General features: G+C 27.9%; 1 protein-coding gene across 4 annotated transcripts in view; it reads left to right on the top strand.

The window, feature by feature from the left end:
* Positions 1-20,739, top strand: part of LOC145265449 (cytosolic endo-beta-N-acetylglucosaminidase-like) — a 72,379-nt gene that overhangs the window by 14,614 nt on the left and 37,026 nt on the right. For all 4 annotated transcript variants that reach the window (XM_080121299.1, XM_080121300.1, XM_080121298.1 and 1 more), the window contains 3 exons: positions 4,589-4,737; positions 9,585-9,756; positions 15,004-15,107. In XM_080121299.1, the coding sequence (XP_079977425.1) occupies positions 4,589-4,737; positions 9,585-9,756; positions 15,004-15,107 (425 nt within the window). The remainder of the gene's footprint in view (positions 1-4,588; positions 4,738-9,584; positions 9,757-15,003; positions 15,108-20,739) is intronic.

Genomic DNA, 20,739 nt, shown 5'->3' on the forward strand with positions numbered 1-20,739 from the left:
TGAAATCACTTTTTTCTTCACCCTATTCCCTCTGCTCCACTTTTTGTTATCAAGTAAGATCTTTGACTTACTTGCAGTTTCATCAAATACTTTTGCTAGCAAAATCCGATCCCGCATTTTGCTAAATCCTACCCTCTGATGAGAAGGAAAGTATTTCTTCGAAACTCTGCGGATTAAGGACTATCCATTTATTCAGTGTTTCCTTTTTAAATTAAATATGTTTTTAACTCTTTTTCAAAGTGTTTTTTAACATGTCTTATTAACTACTTGCTCATATATATATATATATATATATATATATATATATATATATATATATATAATAAATTCCACAGCCAAACAACGTCACAGCCCACAAGAGCTGCGGCATTGTTTGGCTGGGGAATTTATTATATACAATCTCTCACATTCTGAAAATTATATATATATATATATATATATATATATATCGAAGCCCGATCTTTTCTTTTCTTTTTTTCAGTATCAAAAATGTAATTATCTGATTTAGATGCTTGAAAATACCATAAGGTTGAAATAAATTATTGCATCGACAATTATGTAATTTCCGTGTTATATTTTTTATTTTTATTTTATATATATATATATATATATATATATATATATATATATATATATATACACTGCATATAAAATTATAAACGAGTTTACATATTTCTTAATATTTAAGGAATGAGTGAATAAAAATCCATGAAACTTTGAGAAAGTGCTTACAATACTATTCAGCTACTTCAGTTAAAAAATAAAAGTATTTAAAGTAGTATTAGCGAAACTATAGCAGAAAATAGGAATATCTGTTGATTTCAGTGTGTCAAGTTATTAACGCGGTTGAGAAAAAAACACAATATACCCATAACTTGTTTATTGAAATAATTTTCAAACGTTAAACGAACTAGGAAAAATGCTTAGAACTAAATAACTACATCGCAATTTCTACGTTGACATAATTAATAGGGGATATGCGATCCTTTTTTATGAATGACTTGTGAAAGACTTTGTGACTTTTATGAAAGATGTTGATCCATAGAATTTTTTTTAGGAATGACTTGTGAAAGACTTTGTGACTTTTATGAAAGACGTTGATCCATAGAATTTTTTTTAGGAATGACTTGTGAAAGACTTTGTGACTTTTATGAAAGACGTTGATCCATAGAATTAGTCAAAGTTGTGATTTTGTCAACAGTTATTCCTTGCGATACCTCTTGGAGAGCATCCCACAACTCATCTTTGCACTTAAATTGGCATCCACTTGCATAGAGACGTCGCTTCATGATACTCCAAAGGTTCTCAATTGGGTTCAAATCTGGCGAATTCGTAGGCCACTCCATCTTCCATAGGCCAGAGAACCCCAGTTGTTGCAAATACTCTTTGCTTTTGTTTGCTGCATGCGAAAGAAGCATTATCCTGCATAAAAATAATAATTAATGGAGGCTTTGTCACAGGCTTAACAGACTTTGCCACTTCTTTCAGAAGGAAGTACTCACTTTTTGAGACATTCTTCAATCCAGCTTGGTACAAAGACTTCTTGATTTGTCTGCCCAGGGTTCTTAACAACTTCACGTTTAATTTGGAGTAGAGAACGGCATGAAACAACTCTAGATTTACCTTTATCAGCTCTCTTACGTACCTTTGTAGGGTCCTTGACAAAGTTCTTCACAGTTTGATGGTACCTTCCTATCATTTTTGATATTTCGAGGGTAGTTCTACTTTTTGCTAGCTGTTCTGTAATATTACTCTTTTTAAAATTACTCAAACCACCTTTATGACCTATTTTATTAACGAAACAAACTGCCTTGTTAATAATTTGGCACGCCTCAAATACCATGGATTCAGCAATTACGATGGCAAGTTGTTTACATTGTGTGGAACAGTACGAAAATTTCACAGGATGTGCAGATCAGCATTGCCAACGTTTCCAAAGCTTTTGATATGAAACTACTGGAAAAATGTTATCTCGTTAATAATTTGACATGCAGTGTATATATATATAAAATGCATGGAGATGTATAAAAATATTATAGCTATATAGGGAACAGGCAGTTAAATTTGTGTGACATAAACAAAAATTAACAAATAAATAATCTTCGTATGTCCATTTATTTAAAAAAAAAAAAGCAGTCACAAATACAAATCAGTAAAAATGGGCTTACTGTTTGAAATAACCGGGATGGTTGAAGTCTTTAATATTTCAAGAATATCATTTCTTTTTTAAAAAGAAAGAAACCAACAAGAAATACACACATGCATAGTTATCACATAATTTTATTACATTTTATTTTTTTACTTCTTTTTCCCTTTTGTTACCTACATGAGTTTGAGTTCTTTGTTTTTTGGTTGAAATCTGCATTTTTTAATAAGAAATCAGTTCAAACCCAGAGTTTGCCAGGCTATGAATCAAACCAATACTGAGCTCTTTAACTTCCAGATTTTCATGTTTCTTAACTTTCTTCTGTTTCATTGATTTGGAGAAAATGTTTGCTCTGACGTATGTTGCACTGCAAGCAGAGCTAACGTTTCAAGGGAAGGAGATTAAAAGATTATGAATTCGGATAAAGGAAGGCAGGAATTGGGCCAATGCAGTGTCAAAAAGCAACTCTGGATTGAACAGGCAAAGTTGGAGACACAAGGAAGATAAACATTGGGTATTATCTTTCAGACGCTTCTTCATGGATCAAAATCATTCAGCATGAACCAAAGGAAAAACTCATCGATATCCAAGGTATCCAAGGTATTGAGGTATGTAGGCATTTCCTAAGTGGTCACCTGCAAAATAGCATTTTACCAATGCAGATGTACTAGATGATTTGGCCATACGAAAAAAAATGGTCTGTATTTGTTGGTGTCTTATTAAACAGGCAGACCCTCAGTCCAGATCCATTACTCTTTAGATTCACCTCATCTAATTCTAGAAATTAGATTTGATGGAGCAAAAGATCTCCAGTAAATAACCTAAATAGAGAGAACAGAAATTGGGATGTAGGAAGTCACAAAGAAGGTTGTTCTCTTTTAATTCCATGTTGGCCACACAGAACCATGTATTCCTACTTGAACAGGAGTCACTGTAATGTGCAATTTGTCATCTCTCATGTACAATGAAGCACATTATAATAGATATTACAATTTGTCATCTCTCATGTACAATGAAGCACATTATAATAGATATTACAATTTGTCATCTCTCATGTACAATGAAGCACATTATAATAGATATTACAATTTGTCATCTCTCATGTACAATGAAGCACATTATAATAGATATTACAATTTGTCATCTCTCATGTACAATGAAGCACATTATAATAGATATTACAATTTTGACACCATGGATTGTTTGGACCCAGGATGGAACTTATAGTGTGTTTTTTGGAGACAGTGGAATGATATCTGCTACCAAAACAGTAACGGAAACTATGAAGCAAGTGGACAGCAAATGATATTGTTTTTGAAAGAAACAGCTTACTTTGTGGATTTACATATATGTTTATTGATTGTTTTCACTTGTGGAGCATTACATTTCAATTTTCAGATAATGCTGGATCATCAGAAGAGAATATGCACCATTTCATGCTTTTTCCGCATATTGGCTCTCTTTACTGATGTGAGGCTCCATTATGTAAATGGACTTATACCAAAAAATCTAATATTTATAAGCACAATAAACCAAATCAAACTCCTCTATGGATTAGATAGGTTTTATCAATTGCAAATATTTATTCAGAAAATATACACATACAAAAAAAGTTAATCTACAAATGATTTATATACAAAATAAAAATCTATTAAATATTTGAAAATATTAAGAACCTCAAATATAAAAATAAATGGATTTCGTATTAAGTGTAGTGAGAAAGTTTTTACTGGATACCGCTCATATTCTAATTTCCCGATTTTCATTTCATGGCACTGAAATACATTTTAGCTGTCCAATGACCAAAAGTTGTACGTCTCACAATATAAAGGCATCTATTATCACTAAATCACTTTTAACTGAATGAGTTGGATGCTAGAGATGTTCTGAGTTCTTATCAAGCTATTTAATCATCCATTTTATATGGAGTTGGAGTTACAAATGACAAATCATTTGTAACTCTTAGGTCAACAGTTTGAATCTGTAATAGAAGAAACTACTCACACAAGTGACAGTGCATTTGTTTGGCATGTCAGGTTCAAGAATTACAGAAAAAAAAAGAAGCAAAGAATTTGTGTTTGTAGTTGGATTTTTTTAATATGTGGCATTCATTTGCATATGAGGAGAATAGCTGCCTTAAGATATACAAATTGGGGAAGACAGAGAGTTGAGTGTTGAGCAGCTGAAAGAACACATTGAAGCTAAGATTTATTAGTGTGAATTATAGTGTTAGTGAACAATTTTCCTTTCAGAATTACAAAATCAGCCTGACTGCATGATACATTTTTGTTTGAAACTTTTTATGTACAGTATAGCCGATTTTTTTTTTTGTCATTTGCTTCAAAGGAATTTGCTTTGCCTATTATAAAAAGGGTTGATATATCATAAAACAATCAATTATTGAAACCTAATTACATTGAATTTTGTTATTTTCTTTCTTAGAAAAATCAAATTCCTCACCTTTGTGAATTCATTGTGTACCTTAAATCCAAGATGTCTGATTGTATTCCTCATTCCAAAATTATATGGTATGACAGTGTCACAAAAAAAGGAGAATTGTCTTGGCAAAACGAATTGAATGAAGAAAATATGTAAGTATCCATCTTATATCTGTTAGTATAAAATAAAAGATAATACAACTCGTTAGGCTGCAACCAATAACTACCCCTCCCCGATACTGGATAACTAATCATATAAATAAAAATAAAATATAAAAAGTATAAAATAAAAAATAATACAACCCGTTAGGCTGCAACCAATAACTACCCCTCCCCGATACTGGATAACTAATCATATAAATAAAAATAAAATATAAAAAGTATAAAATAAAAAATAATACAACCCGTTAGGCTGCAACCAATAACTACCCCTCCCCGATACTGGATAACTAATCATATAAATAAAAATAAAATATAAAAAGTATAAAATAATAGATAATACAACTCGTTAGGCTGCAACCAATAAATACTCCCCCCCCCATACTGGATAACTAATCATATAAATGAGGTCATTAGTAGAGAATGCTCTCTGTTTTAAAGCCTACGTTTCTACAGATTTTATGCGCACCACTTACCCTCACTGATTTGAGGTCCTTCTTCGTTCCTCTTGGAGCATGCCTTTTCAGTTCTTCTCCAGTAGCTGTGCTACTCAGCCATGGTCTCTGAACCTCTTCGGTCAATGCTATCTGTCCTCATGTCTTGCTTGCAGACATCCTTATAATTAGGACAAGTCTTCCTGCTGGTCCAAAACTTGTTAAGAATGTCCTTACAAATTCTCCCATCATCCATTCCCTTAGCATGGCACTCTTCATTAAGGTCAGATTTTTGGTGGCTTTATTCAAATTCAAATTGGAGAAAATATTCATTCATTTATGTTTTTGATAAAAGAAAACAAAAACAAATTACGTTCACTTTCATTGCCCATTCCTTGTCAAATGAAATCAATTCTGTGAATCAACGTCTTATCTTTGTCCACCTTTTTTCTCTTACTTTTAAACATATTTCAACTCAAATCTACTTTCTATTTTAGGCCATAGTATCTAAATCACCCCTCTACCCTGGACCATACTAATTCATACACAATATAAACAAAACTGAGTCTACTTCTAATTTCGATGTAAACCAACTATATATATTATGCTTTTTTTCTTTAACAACAACAAGAATAATACCAAAAAAATGGTCTATTCCTGTTTACATGCCTCCCCACGGTTTTTAATGTGGGTTCACATCTAGTTCCCCAAAAAGAGATATTTTAAATAATGATGATAACAATAGCCTCAGTTTAGAAGAATTTCTGATCCAAGAAAATAAAAAAATGAAATATCAGAGCAGATACTACATTTTGCTCTTAGCCAAAAAACAGGAGCCTGTTTTACAGCAAATCAATATTTTGGAGGTTATTTAATGGAGGAGCACAACAGCTACTGTAAAATGATTTATTGTATATTTTTATCAATATTGTTTAATGGATGCGTCTTAATACTCTTGGTTAAAAACTATTGAAGAAATCATGAGAATGGTCATCTAGTCTGAAATTGTGCTGTTTTCTTCAGTTGATGATAATTCTAATAAGTCAACACCAACAAATCTTTGTTGTTCACGTGGCATGACGTGAAACAAGAAAGAGAGAGTAAGCCTCAATTTACTTTATTTGAAGACGTCATTTTATATATTCTGCTTCGAATCACTTTCTCACTTACAAAATCATTTCTTTATCGATAATTTCTACTTTTGTGTTATACATTTGTCAAATTCATACATTTGTCAAATTCATACATTTCAAATTCATACATTTCAAATTCATACATTTCAAATTCATACATTTCAAATTCATACATTTGTCAAATTCATACATTTCAAATTCATACATTTGTCAAATTCATACATTTGTCAAATTCATACATTTCAAATTCATACATTTGTCAAATTCATACATTTGTCAAATTCATACATTTCAAATTCATACATTTGTCAAATTCATACATTTCAAATTCATACATTTCAAATTCATACATTTCAAATTCATACATTTGTCAAATTCATACATTTGTCAAATTCATACATTTCAAATTCATACATTTGTCAAATTCATACATTTGTCAAATTCATACATTTCAAATTCATACATTTCAAATTCATACATTTGTCAAATTCATACATTTGTCAAATTCATACATTTCAAATTCATACATTTCAAATTCATACATTTCAAATTCATACATTTCAAATTCATACATTTGTCAAATTCATACATTTCAAATTCATACATTTGTCAAATTCATACATTTGTCAAATTCATACATTTCAAATTCATACATTTGTCAAATTCATACATTTGTCAAATTCATACATTTCAAATTCATACATTTGTCAAATTCATACATTTCAAATTCATACATTTCAAATTCATACATTTCAAATTCATACATTTGTCAAATTCATACATTTGTCAAATTCATACATTTCAAATTCATACATTTCAAATTCATACATTTGTCAAACTTTGACAGACAACAACTTGTACCAGCTATCTTTAAATGCTTCTGAGTACATTCAATATATTACAGAAGGAAAATAACAATTATATTAATATAGTTGAAGTACCTGATCTTTGATCACAATTGTATATGTTTAATCAAACACAAGTTGCTATTTTACTCATCAGGAAAACATGAGGTTCATAAGTAGTAATTTGTAAATAGATCCAATCTGATTTGAAATTCTATTGACTTTAATAGTATTCATCAAGACAATTAGATACCACTATGGGTGCTGTGAAATGGGATGACAATACTAATTATTAATATCCATGAAAATGTTACAGATTGTCCTTATAAAAAATAGTCTAGAAACATGTTACAATAGAAACATGTTACAATAGAAACATGTTACAAAGAAACATGTTACAATAGAAGATAAAAGATACCCACAGTAGAGTGCAACCAGTCGATACTCCTGCATATCAGATAACATATAACAACATAGGTGGAGGTCATAATGGAAGTATGTGCTGTTTCAAGGCTGACTTTTTTACAAATTTTATCTGCACCGCTCATCCTCATTGATCTGAGGTCCCTGCTGATAAATCTACTGGTTAGTTCATGGAACGTTAAACTTTCCATTCAAGAATCATAGTGATTAATTCTTGACTTTTCTCGGTCAAGCTTGCCAATTCTGTAGCAGTAATCTTTTCACTGTAACTTATATCCTGAAAAAATTTGCTGTATTTTATGATCTGAGCATTCATATTGCCTTGGCTGCTTCTTGCGTAACTTTCTCTTGGTGTAGCTTGAGACCCTTTCTACATTATTCATCAATCACGGGACTTTCATTCACTGAAGTTAACGTTACAATCATTTTCATACCTGTAAGCTTGGTTGGAATTTCCCATGCCAATATAGTCTTTCCTATGATCAATCTGTTATTCCAAGCAGTAATCTTGTCTAATTCCAAGACATTATCTTTTCTATTCCAAGATGTCAATGTTTTCAACCATAAATTTTATAAAAGAAACCATACGTGAACTTCTGAATAGAAGCTGAATCAGTTTTGGGGTTTTTTTTTTGTTTGGATTTAAAAAGTTAATAAAATAATCAATTCAGTACCAAATGCTTTAACATTAAATCTATCACTGAATGTTCATTTTCACATAATTTAAACATTTGGAAACAATCCTCACCAACCAATTCCTTGTCTTTAATTTTCGCAAAATCCACCAGACAAAATCTCTTGACACTCTGTGAAAAGCTTTCTCCAAATTCACAAAAGCAAAATACAAGTTATTTATAGATAAATGTAGCACCGATTTGTACAATTTGTACAATTTGTACATGCATGAAACAAAACTACGTTTTATTTATGTTTATTCGATTTCCTATTTGCTGTTTGATTATTCTCTTGGTACTTGTGCAAAATTTGAACCAGACGTAATTAACTGACAGCTCGGCTTTGCTCTGAACATGACATCAACTGCCGGCTTTTACTAATAATCAAATCGTAACATTGCTATTCAATGAAAATACCGAAGAAAACATTTAAATATAATAAAATCACCAGAAAAAAAAAAATTTTAATTTAAAAAAAAAAAATGACTTACTGTAACAATTTTTTGTTTTATTCTTGTAACAAATTTTTTTAAATGAAAAAAATAAAAAAGTTATATTTTTTTCAACTAATTATTTTGGTCAAACAAAATTGATAAGAAAACCAATATTTTTTGTGTTTTTTTTTTAACAAAAGTTTTTTAAAAAAGCACTTTTTTATATTTCTTTCATGTATTACTATTTTTGTTCATTTTTTTCTTTATTTTTGTAAATAGTTTTTGTTTATTTTTTTCTTTTCATGAACATTTTTTTTTTGTAGGGTGGGGCCAGGCAACTGATTTAAAAAAAATTAAATTAAATTAAGACAATCAGGATATTCTCTTAGGATTAGGTAGACTTTTCTATGGTTATGTCAAAGTGGGGTGAGAAGAGAGAGCAGAAGAAACTTCGCCAACCCAACCAATTGGTAGCTATCCGATTTATCGTTTAAGATGGGGACAAAAGGATCATTACCAAATTTCTGTCTCCACATAAACTCGAAAAGATAACTGTTGAGAAGCTCCCAGCTTGTTCTTTTGATTTTTTTTCCAATATTTTCCCCAAAGATCGACTGCTCCTTTGCTGCGCATTGATTGGTGTCTTATGTCAGATTACAGTCAAATCCAAGTGCATGACGTCATGTTCTGAGCAAAGCCTAGTGAACAGTTACATCTGGTTCAAATGCTGCCCAAGTACCATTTCATTGTTAGTTATATAAATTATTGGAAGAAGAAGATTTCCTAGGTTAGCGTTACATTTTTTTGAATTTCATAAGCTGTAATAAGAGTCATCATTGTGATTGTTGACTTATATCATGATTTCTTCTTCGATTAAAAAAGTTTAAACTTTTCACAGGATTTTCTTTGACAAATGTGATGGGATATTTCTGAACTATAACTGGGATTTTGAGAAATTATCAAAGTCAAAACAATTGTGTTGTGAGAAGAATCGACCGTATGATGTTTTTGTTGGTATTGATGTGTTTGGACGTGGCTGTTACAAAGGAGGCGGCTACAATACGAATCAAGTAAGTACATAATCTCATCATTATAGATATTATCATATATATTATTATATATATTATCATATATATTATTATTATATATATTATCATATATATTATTATTATATATATTATCATATATATTATTATATATATTATTATAAATATTATTGTATATTATTATAGATATTACATATTATTATATATTAGTATAGATATTATTATATTATTATATATATTATTATATTATTATTATATATATTATTATAGATATTATATTATTATTATATACATATTATATATAATATTATATTATTATTATAGATATTATTATACGTATTATTATATATATCATTATAGATTGCACTCATCTTCTGATGAGCAATAATAAATCAATTCTAATTCTACTAATGCCCATATGCTGCCAATAGTGACTGGCATTGGTTGGCTATAATATATAATATGCATTAGCATTACAAGTTGATTTTCTTTTTAGATAATTGTTATTTTATCAACTTGCATGAAAAGAGCTATATAAAAGATGCTTAAAATGCAAATACCATCAGTAGTTCAAAAGTTATGAGAATTTTAAGTGCCAAAATTTAGGCTTTTCCGTGGACATTTTTCTTTAGAAAAAGTGGGCCAAATTACAGACCTCAACATTTCAAGAAATTTGGTAATTTTGCCACCATTTATTTATTTTTTAAGCTATTCTCATGAAACTTGGCACTCTTATGTAAAATTGTGTGCTCTTTCTGATTATGCAGTCACATCTGATGTATCTCTTTACCATAAGCCATGAATTATAAATTAAGATGTACAAATTTCAATTTTTTTTTAAACTGGTGCACGGTATCATACAGTGGGTGTCTATTCATGAACAAAACTAAGTACTATAGTGGTATTTAAATATAGCTTTATTGAGAATAGCCATTTTCCTGCCTCTTCACCAAAGCCATTCATGGCTGGTATTTACTACTCCCCTCAAGGAAAAAAAAAAAATTGAGCAGATATGAATTAATCTCAGAAATAAATCGAAGAAAATTTTTCATATAGATTTTGGATTTCTATAAAAGATGGGAATTCCCATAGTCGACCAGTCTAATTTTCGATTTTGTAAATCCTCTCTATTTGTCCCAAAATGTACCCCTATTTTCTGAGATGCAACCATAAATCTTAACAACCTTAACATTTAAAATGATTACTTTTATAGGTTTTAGAGTATGCTTATTACTTATTTGCAGAAAATTTAAATGTGATATTCGTTTTCAGCATACTCGCAAAAGTAGTCATTTTAAAGAAAAAATGTTAAGGTGGAAACAAAATAAAAATTTACAAAATGCATCACAATGAAATTCTTTATCAAACTGCCTAATTATTATTATTATTTAGATATCCTCAGTTAAAAAAACGAGTTTGTTTTACAGATTTGAAAAAATGGTCTTGATAATGAGTTAAAAATAAATTCAAGTTTCACAATATATTTTATTTTAAATTGTTAGGTGAAAGTACAGAATAGTTAACAAAACACCCTTCCTTCCCCATGTTAAGAATGGGTTTCTAAATAGTAACATTATTATTTAAGCATGGTAGCATAAGTGCACAAGTACATTTTATTTGTTATATATTTGTTTGTTTTTTGTTTTTTAACCACTAAAAAACACAATTTTACCTTAAGTACAAGAAAGAAGTTATAAATACCATGATAACAGAAACGCATGTACTTAGTACATTTTGTTGTTTTTTAACGCTTTTAGTGCATGTGTACTAAAAGCGTTAAAAACAACAAAATAGTATTGTTTGGAAATCAAATTTGAAAATCTTGAAAATAATTTTTTTAAATTGACAAACTTAGAATAAAAAATGAAACTTTTTTTCGTTTTGAAAGCAGAACAAACAGTTTTTTATTTTTAAGAGAATACAAACTAAACTCGTTAATACGCTGACTGTATGCAGCTCAGCGCATTAGCGCGTATTGAGCCGTTTTCCCTTTAAGCGGATTTGAATTTCTATAAAAGATAACATTTTAAAGAAATTTCCGCACAATTAATAATTATCAAATATTATACATGAAAATAATTCTGAAACTATTATCTATATGAAAATTTATCTTATCAATTTTGAAATATTCTTTGTCAACTTTGCTCGGTCGTAACTTTGCTTCCTGTGGTCATAAAAATATAAATCAAAGTCCAGTAGAGATGGACTTCTATGCTTATATAGCCTGTAAAATGTCAGCCATATCCAATCAAATTTAACCCTGCGCATGTGTATCCAAACGTAACATATGAAATGTAAACATTGAAAAAACAATTTCTCTTTTTGCTGTTGTCATTTTTTACCATTTTTCATTTTTCACTTGGAGCATAAAAACATTGAACACATAAAAAAAAATAAATATTCTATTCTCTTTCCAGCAATGTAATTCTTTTAAAAATTGACCCACAAATAAAAAAGATATGACTTGTTGAAGCACATTAGGTATGTAATATTGCTGATGTCCACGAAAATACAGCATACTAATGCTAATAATGCTAATACAGCATACTAATGCATAGTAATGCTAATAATATATACTAGACAACCCGTGACCCGTTGGGTCACTCAGTGTTGAGAAATTATAGCAACATTTAATAAATTCAATAAACGTGATTGATACGACTGCTGGTTGTTGGACCATTATATATATATATATATATTATATATATATATATATATATATATATATATATATAATGTTTTTGTTTAACAAAGTTATAAAAACAAATATTTCTTATATGGCTAAAGCTACCGATATATTATTTTTAACATGATTCCAGGCATATACTCAAAAAGCATATTTAAAAAAAAAAATCTGGAGTGAAAAATGCCATTTATGGATTGTTGGGGGTCGCTGAAAACGTACACAGTAAAACAATACATTGTAAAATAGTAGATTTATTTGTAAGAAAATTGCGTTAAAACAACTTAAACGTAATACAGAAATGAACAATGTAAAAAGAGAATGAAGAAAGTATTAACAATTGTTTATTTGGATAATTTAAAACACAAAAAAAAAAATTAGGCCGCTGAAAACGTACACAGTAAAAAAAAAAATATGTTGTCAACAGGTCAAAGTTGATTTATTTGTGAGAAAATTGCGACAGTATAGTTGTAATACAGAATAGTTGCAAAACATCCCCTAAGGGGTCAGTATGTTATATTAGCTATAAAAATAAATGTATGAGCATGACACTTGTGACGTAAAGAAAATAGTTTTTTTGTGACATAACAGAAACATTTCTATGAAAGTATATTAAAATGAAAAAAAGAATATAGATAGATTTCTATGAGTCATTCTGTTTATAATTGTTTATTTTTGAAAAAAAAAAATTACAACCATTGAATTATAAGTGGCCCTGCATCACAGCTTGGATTTTTATCAGCCACTTGTGGTCTTGTAACTTTGCATTTAGGCATGATCTGAGGGGAAATACATTATTTCAATTTTCTTCCTCTTCATTAGTAGTAGTAGTATTAGTAGTAGGAGTAGTAGTAGGGAAAATACATGTCAACCAGTAGTAGTAATAGTAGGATAAGGAAGAGGAGGCGTAGTAGTAGCAGTAAGAGGAGGAAGAGGATGCGTAGTAGTAGTTTTAAAGAGGAGAAGTAATAGTAGTAGCAAGAAGAGGAGGCATAGTAGCATTAGTAGGAGGAGGAGGATAGGGCGCAAGCAAATAACCAAGAATGACAGAGTTTTAGTATTATATAAATAAATAGATAGATGCGCAATACCTGCACAGGTTCGAATCCTGTTCGTAGCGGATCATTTTTTATACATTGTGTAGAAGATAATAAAACAATCATGTAATATTTCCTGTGATTCGGAGGAGAAGCTGCGATGGCCGAGTGGTTAACGCATTGGACTTGAAATCCAATGCGCACACAGGTTAGAACCTTTTCATTGCGAATCGGTTTTTATACGCTTTGTAGAAGATAATAAAACAATCATGTAATACTTTCTGTGATTTGGAGGAGTTGCGATGGCTGAGTTGTTAAGGCGTTGGACTTGAAATTCAATGGGTTATGCCCACACAGGTTTGAATCCTGTTCCTAGCGGATAGTGTGTAAAAACTTTGTAAAAAATAATAAAACAATCATGTAATATTTTCTGTGATTTGGAGAAGAAGCTGGGATGGCCGAGTAGTTAAGGCGTTGGAATTGAAATCCAATGGGCAATGTCCGCACAGGCTCGAATCCTGATCATAGCGGATCGTTTTTTATACACCGTGTAGAAGATAATAAAGCAATCATGGTAGTAAGAGGAGGAAGAGGAGGCGTAGTAGTAGTTGTAAAGAGGAGAAGTAATAGTAGTAGCAAGAAGACGAGGTATAGTAGTATTAGTAGGAGGAGGAGGATAGGGCGCAAGCAAACAAGCAAACAACCAAGAACGACCGAGTTTTAGTATTATAAAGATATAATGGAAAATTAGTTAGTAGGACCTCAACTGGAGATCTTAATGTTTTGATTTTCAGGTCATAACATCAACATTTTTGTTAGGAATTTATTATTTACTATTAATGCAAAATTTTCCATTTCTAAAAGTAGCTAAAATCTCTGATATTTGAGATGAGACAAATTTTATAATATATCTATTATGTTTAAAATATGTATATTGATATGAAAAGTTGTGTTTGTCTACTAACAATATTTTGCAGATGAAAAATGTCTAACAAAATTTAGACTGTGGTGAAGGGATTCTCAGAAAATAATGAAATCAAATGAATTTGTTTATGTTAAGAGTATATGGTATACTGCCCTCCCGCATCTATACCGAAAAATTATTAAATGTTAAAATTGTTTAAATGTGTTAGAAAATGAAAATGTTAACGGGTTATTTTTTATTTCTGAATTTTAAGCCAAGATGATCACTTAACTAAACTTTGTGAGTTAATGATAGTCATTTTTTAAACTATTGTTTCAACATGAAATTAATCAAATTTACCCATCACCTCAGTCGCCATTTTGGTTTTCATGTGTCTTATTGACATATGGAAAATTGAAATAAAATTTGAAAATAAAACCTTAGAAACAGTACAAACATGTTAAAAGTATAAGGGTTGGTAGCAAATTTAACTCTATTTCATTTGCTATGAATTATTTTTTTATTTTTGTTTATGAGTTCTTGACTATTAACTATTTTGGACATTATTTTCCTACATACCCAATGATTTATTTGTATCTAAGTCTAATGTTTTTTCTTTTTTTTTTCTTTTTTTTTTTTTTTGAAAGGCTTTGGAAGTTATCAGAAATAAAAATCTGTCTGCAGCCATTTTTGCAAATGGTTGGGTTTATGAGTGCCAAGAAGCAAGCAACTTCCTGAATAATGAAATGAAGTAATCAATTTTTTAATTCATTATATGACTAGAAGATGCACCTAGCATTGCCCAGCATTTTATGAAAGATGAAAGTAAAACATGTAGTATAGAAATTTATTTAAAACTAGCAGGGCTATCCAACATTGCCCAGGATATGGCTACCAAAATAGAAAAGTACTTGTAACACCTTTATTTTAATCCTCTTTTTTATTTTGTTCTCTCCCCTTCCTTATATAAATGCTCTATTAGTGACTTCATTATCAATCACACATCTTTGTTTTTTATTGGAATGGCTATATGTTGATGTTTTTAAATAATTATAAAAAAATTAAAACACTATTTTAGGGGTATTTAATCAGAAAGAAAAAAATGAATAAAATATCTACATAAATAGTTGTAAGAATATTTATAAAATTTTTAAAATAGACCATGTCTTGATAATCGTTTTACTATTGGTCAATATTGAAAACTCTTATTGCATTAATTAAAAAAAAATGATTTGTGCTAAAAGCTTCGGATTGGCTAGGGGATAATCACTTCAGTTGTACACCTATCCATTTATATCAAAGGAAAGAAGTGCATAATGAAATTAGAATATGTGACTGCTACAATACCTCCTACTTAAGCTTATAGTTGACAAAAACAAAGCTGTATAATTTATTGATGTTAGCAGTTAAAACGTTGCATCCCCAGACATAAAGACAAATGGCTAACCACAATTATAATATAGCAAGATACTGTGCATTTAGAATTCCTTCACTTCATGTAGATGTCCTGGTGAGTGATGACTCATAATTAAGATTAAATGATCATTAAGAGAGAAGGCATTATCATTCATGACTGAGAGGTGAACCACATAGCCTCCATTATAGGTATCCCAACCCCAAATTTTATTTTTATTTTATTTAAAATTTTTAAAGAAATAAAAAGAGAGAGGGTTGAAATAAAATCTTTAAAGAAATAAAAAGAGAGAAGGTTGAAATAAAATTTTTAAAGAAATAAAAAGAGAGAAGCTTGAAATAAAATTTTTTAAAGAAATAAAAAGAGAGAGGGTTGAAATAAAATCTTTAAAGAAATAAAAAGAGAGAGGGTTGAAATAAAATCTTTAAAGAAATAAAAAGAGAGAGGGTTGAAATAAAATTTTTTAAAGAAACAAAAAGAGAGAGGGTTGAAATAAAATTTTTTAAAGAAATAAAAAGAGAGAGGGTTGAAATAAAATCTTTAAAGAAATAAAAAGAGAGAAGCTTGAAATAAAATTTTTTAAAGAAATAAAAAGAGAGAGGGTTGAAATAAAATCTTTAAAGAAATAAAAAGAGAGAGGGTTGAAATAAAATTTTTAAAGAAATAAAAAGAGAGAGGGTTGAAATAAAATTTTTAAAGAAATAAAAAGAGAGAGGGGTGAAATAAAATTTTTAAAGAAATAAAAAGAGAGAAGCTTGAAATAAAATTTTTTAAAGAAATAAAAAGAGAGAGGGTTGAAATAAAATCTTTAAAGAAATAAAAAGAGAGGGTTGAAATAAAATTTTTAAAGAAATAAAAAGAGAGAAGGTTGAAATAAAATTTTTAAAGAAATAAAAAGAGAGAGGGTTGAAATAAAATTTTTAAAGAAATAAAAAGAGAGAGGGTTGAAATAAAATTTTTAAAGAAATAAAAAGAGAGAGGGTTGAAATAAAATTTTTAAAGAAATAAAAAGAGAGAGGGTTGAAATAAAATTTTTAAAGAAATAAAAAGAGAGAGGGTTGAAATAAAATTTTTAAAGAAATAAAAAGAGAGAGGGTTGAAATAAAATTTTTAAAGAAAAAAAAGAGAGAGGGTTGAAATAAAATTTTTAAAGAAATAAAAAGAGAGAGGGTTGAAATAAAATTTTTAAAGAAATAAAAAGAGAGAGGGTTGAAATAAATTTTTAAAGAAATAAAAAGAGAGAGGGGTGAAATAAAATTTGTAAAGAAATAAAAAGAGAGAGAGTTGAAATAAAATTTTTAAAGAAATAAAAAGAGAGAGGGTTGAAATAAAATTTTTAAAGAAATATAAAGAGAGAGGGTTGAAATAAATTTTTAAAGAAATAAAAATAGAGAGGGTTGAAATAAAATTTTTAAAGAAATAAAAAGAGAGAGGGTTGAAATAAAATTTTTAAAGAAATAAAAAGAGAGAGGGGTGAAATAAAATTTGTAAAGAAATAAAAAGAGAGAGAGTTGAAATAAAATTTTTAAAGAAATAAAAAGAGAGAGGGTTGAAATAAAATTTTTAAAGAAATATAAAGAGAGAGAGTTGAAATAAAATATTTAAAGAAATAAAAAGAGAGAGGGTTGAAATAAAATTTTTAAAGAAATAAAAAGAGAGAGGGTTGAAATAAAATCTTTAAAGAAATAAAAAGAGAGAGGTTGAAATAAATTTTTAAAGAAATAAAAAGAGAGAGGTTGAAATAAAATCTTTAAAGAAATAAAAAGAGAGAGGGTTGAAATAAAATCTTTAAAGAAATAAAAAGAGAGAGGGTTGAAAGAAAATTTTTAAAGAAATAAAAAGAGAGAGGGTTGAAATAAAATTTTTAAAGAAATAAAAAGAGAGAGGGTTGAAATAAAATCTTTAAAGAAATAAAAAGAGAGAAGGTTGAAATAAAATTTTTAAAGAAATAAAAAGAGAGAGAGTTGAAATAAAATTTTTAAAGAAATAAAAAGAGAGAGGGGTGAAATAAAATTTTTAAAGAAATAAAAAGAGAGAGAGTTGAAATAAAATTTTTAAAGAAATAAAAAGAGAGAGGGTTGAAATAAAATTTTTAAAGAAATATAAAGAGAGAGGGTTGAAATAAATTTTTAAAGAAATAAAAAGAGAGAGGGTTGAAATAAAATTTTTAAAGAAATAAAAAGAGAGAGGGTTGAAATAAAATTTTTTAAAGAAATAAAAAGAGAGAGGGTTGAAATAAAATCTTTAAAGAAATAAAAAGAGAGAAGGTTGAAATAAAATTTTTAAAGAAATAAAAAGAGAGAGGGTTGAAATAAAATCTTTAAAGAAATAAAAAGAGAGAGGGTTGAAATAAAATCTTTAAAGAAATAAAAAGAGAGAAGGTTGAAATAAAATTTTTAAAGAAATAAAAAGAGAGAGGGTTGAAATAAAATTTTTAAAGAAATAAAAAGAGAGAGGGTTGAAATAAAATTTTTAAAGAAATAAAAAGAGAGAGGGTTGAAATAAAATTTTTAAAGAAATAAAAAGATAGAGGGTTGAAATAAAATTTTTAAAGAAATAAAAAGAGAGAGGGTTGAAATAAAATTTTTAAAGAAATAAAAAGAGAGAGGGTTGAAATAAAATTTTTAAAGAAATAAAAAGAGAGAAGGTTGAAATAAAATTTTTAAAGAAATAAAAAGAGAGAGGGTTGAAATAAATTTTTTAAAGAAATAAAAAGAGAGAGGGTTGAAATAAAATTTTTAAAGAAATATAAAGTGAGAGGGTTGAAATAAATTTTTAAAGAAATAAAAAGAGAGAGGGTTGAAATAAAATTTTTAAAGAAATAAAAAGAGAGAGGGTTGAAATAAAATCTTTAAAGAAATAAAAAGAGAGAGGGTTGAAATAAAATTTTTTAAAGAAATAAAAAGAGAGAGGGTTGAAATAAAATTTTTAAAGAAATAAAAAGAGAGAGGGTTGAAATAAAATCTTTAAAGAAATAAAAAGAGAGAGGGTTGAAATAAAATTTTTTAAAGAAATAAAAAGAGAGAGGGTTGAAATAAAATTTTTTAAAGAAATAAAAAGAGAGAGGGTTGAAATAAAATCTTTAAAGAAATAAAAAGAGAGAAGCTTGAAATAAAATTTTTTAAAGAAATAAAAAGAGAGAGGGTTGAAATAAAATCTTTAAAGAAATAAAAAGAGAGAGGGTTGAAATAAAATTTTTAAAGAAATAAAAAGAGAGAGGGTTGAAATAAAATTTTTAAAGAAATAAAAAGAGAGAGGGTTGAAATAAAATTTTTAAAGAAATAAAAAGAGAGAAGCTTGAAATAAAATTTTTTAAAGAAATAAAAAGAGAGAGGGTTGAAATAAAATCTTTAAAGAAATAAAAAGAGAGAGGGTTGAAATAAAATTTTTAAAGAAATAAAAAGAGAGAAGGTTGAAATAAAATTTTTAAAGAAATAAAAAGAGAGAGGGTTGAAATAAAATTTTTAAAGAAATAAAAAGAGAGAGGGTTGAAATAAAATTTTTAAAGAAATAAAAAGAGAGAGGGTTGAAATAAAATTTTTAAAGAAATAAAAAGAGAGAGGGTTGAAATAAAATTTTTAAAGAAATAAAAAGAGAGAGGGTTGAAATAAAATTTTTAAAGAAATAAAAAGAGAGAGGGTTGAAATAAAATTTTTAAAGAAAAAAAAAGAGAGAGGGTTGAAATAAAATTTTTAAAGAAATAAAAAGAGAGAGGGTTGAAATAACATTTTTAAAGAAATAAAAAGAGAGAGGGTTGAAATAATTTTTTAAAGAAATAAAAAGAGAGAGGGGTGAAATAAAATTTGTAAAGAAATAAAAAGAGAGAGAGTTGAAATAAAATTTTTAAAGAAATAAAAAGAGAGAGGGTTGAAATAAAATTTTTAAAGAAATATAAAGAGAGAGGGTTGAAATAAATTTTTAAAGAAATAAAAAGAGAGAGGGTTGAAATACAATTTTTAAAGAAATGTAAAGAGAGAGGGTTGAAATAAAATCTTTAAAGAAATAAAAAGAGAGAGGGGTGAAATAAAATTTGTAAAGAAATAAAAAGAGAGAGAGTTGAAATAAAATTTTTAAAGAAATAAAAAGAGAGAGGGTTGAAATAAAATTTTTTAAGAAATATAAAGAGAGAGAGTTGAAATAAAATATTTAAAGAAATAAAAAGAGAGAGGGTTGAAATAAAATTTTTAAAGAAATAAAAAGAGAGAGGGTTGAAATAAAATTTTTAAAGAAATAAAAAGAGAGAGGTTGAAATAAATTTTTAAAGAAATAAAAAGAGAGAGGTTGAAATAAAATCTTTAAAGAAATAAAAAGAGAGAGGGTTGAAATAAAATCTTTAAAGAAATAAAAAGAGAGAGGGTTGAAATAAAATTTTTAAAGAAATAAAAAGAGAGAGGGTTGAAATAAAATCTTTAAAGAAATAAAAAGAGAGAGGGTTGAAATAAAATCTTTAAAGAAATAAAAAGAGAGAAGGTTGAAATAAAATTTTTAAAGAAATAAAAAGAGAGAGGGTTGAAATAAAATTTTTAAAGAAATAAAAAGAGAGAGGGTTGAAATAAATTTTTTAAAGAAATAAAAAGAGAGAAGGTTGAAATAAAATTTTTAAAGAAATAAAAAGAGAGAGGGTTGAAATAAAATTTTTAAAGAAATAAAAAGAGAGAGGTTGAAATAAATTTTTAAAGAAATAAAAAGAGAGAGGGTTGAAATAAAATTTTTAAAGAAATAAAAAGAGAGAGGGTTGAAATAAAATCTTTAAAGAAATAAAAAGAGAGAAGGTTGAAATAAAATTTTTAAAGAAATAAAAAGAGAGAGGGTTGAAATAAATTTTTAAAGAAATAAAAAGAGAGAGGTTGAAATAAAATTATTAAAGAAATAAAAAGATAGAGGGTTGAAATAAAATCTTTAAAGAAATAAAAAGAGAGAAGGTTGAAATAAAATTTTTAAAGAAATAAAAAGAGAGAGGGTTGAAATA

The sequence above is a fragment of the Euprymna scolopes genome, chromosome 40, assembly GCF_053919585.1.
Source record: "Euprymna scolopes isolate OS-2025 chromosome 40, ASM5391958v1, whole genome shotgun sequence".
In the NCBI taxonomy this organism is placed as follows: Eukaryota; Metazoa; Mollusca; class Cephalopoda; order Sepiida; family Sepiolidae; genus Euprymna; species Euprymna scolopes.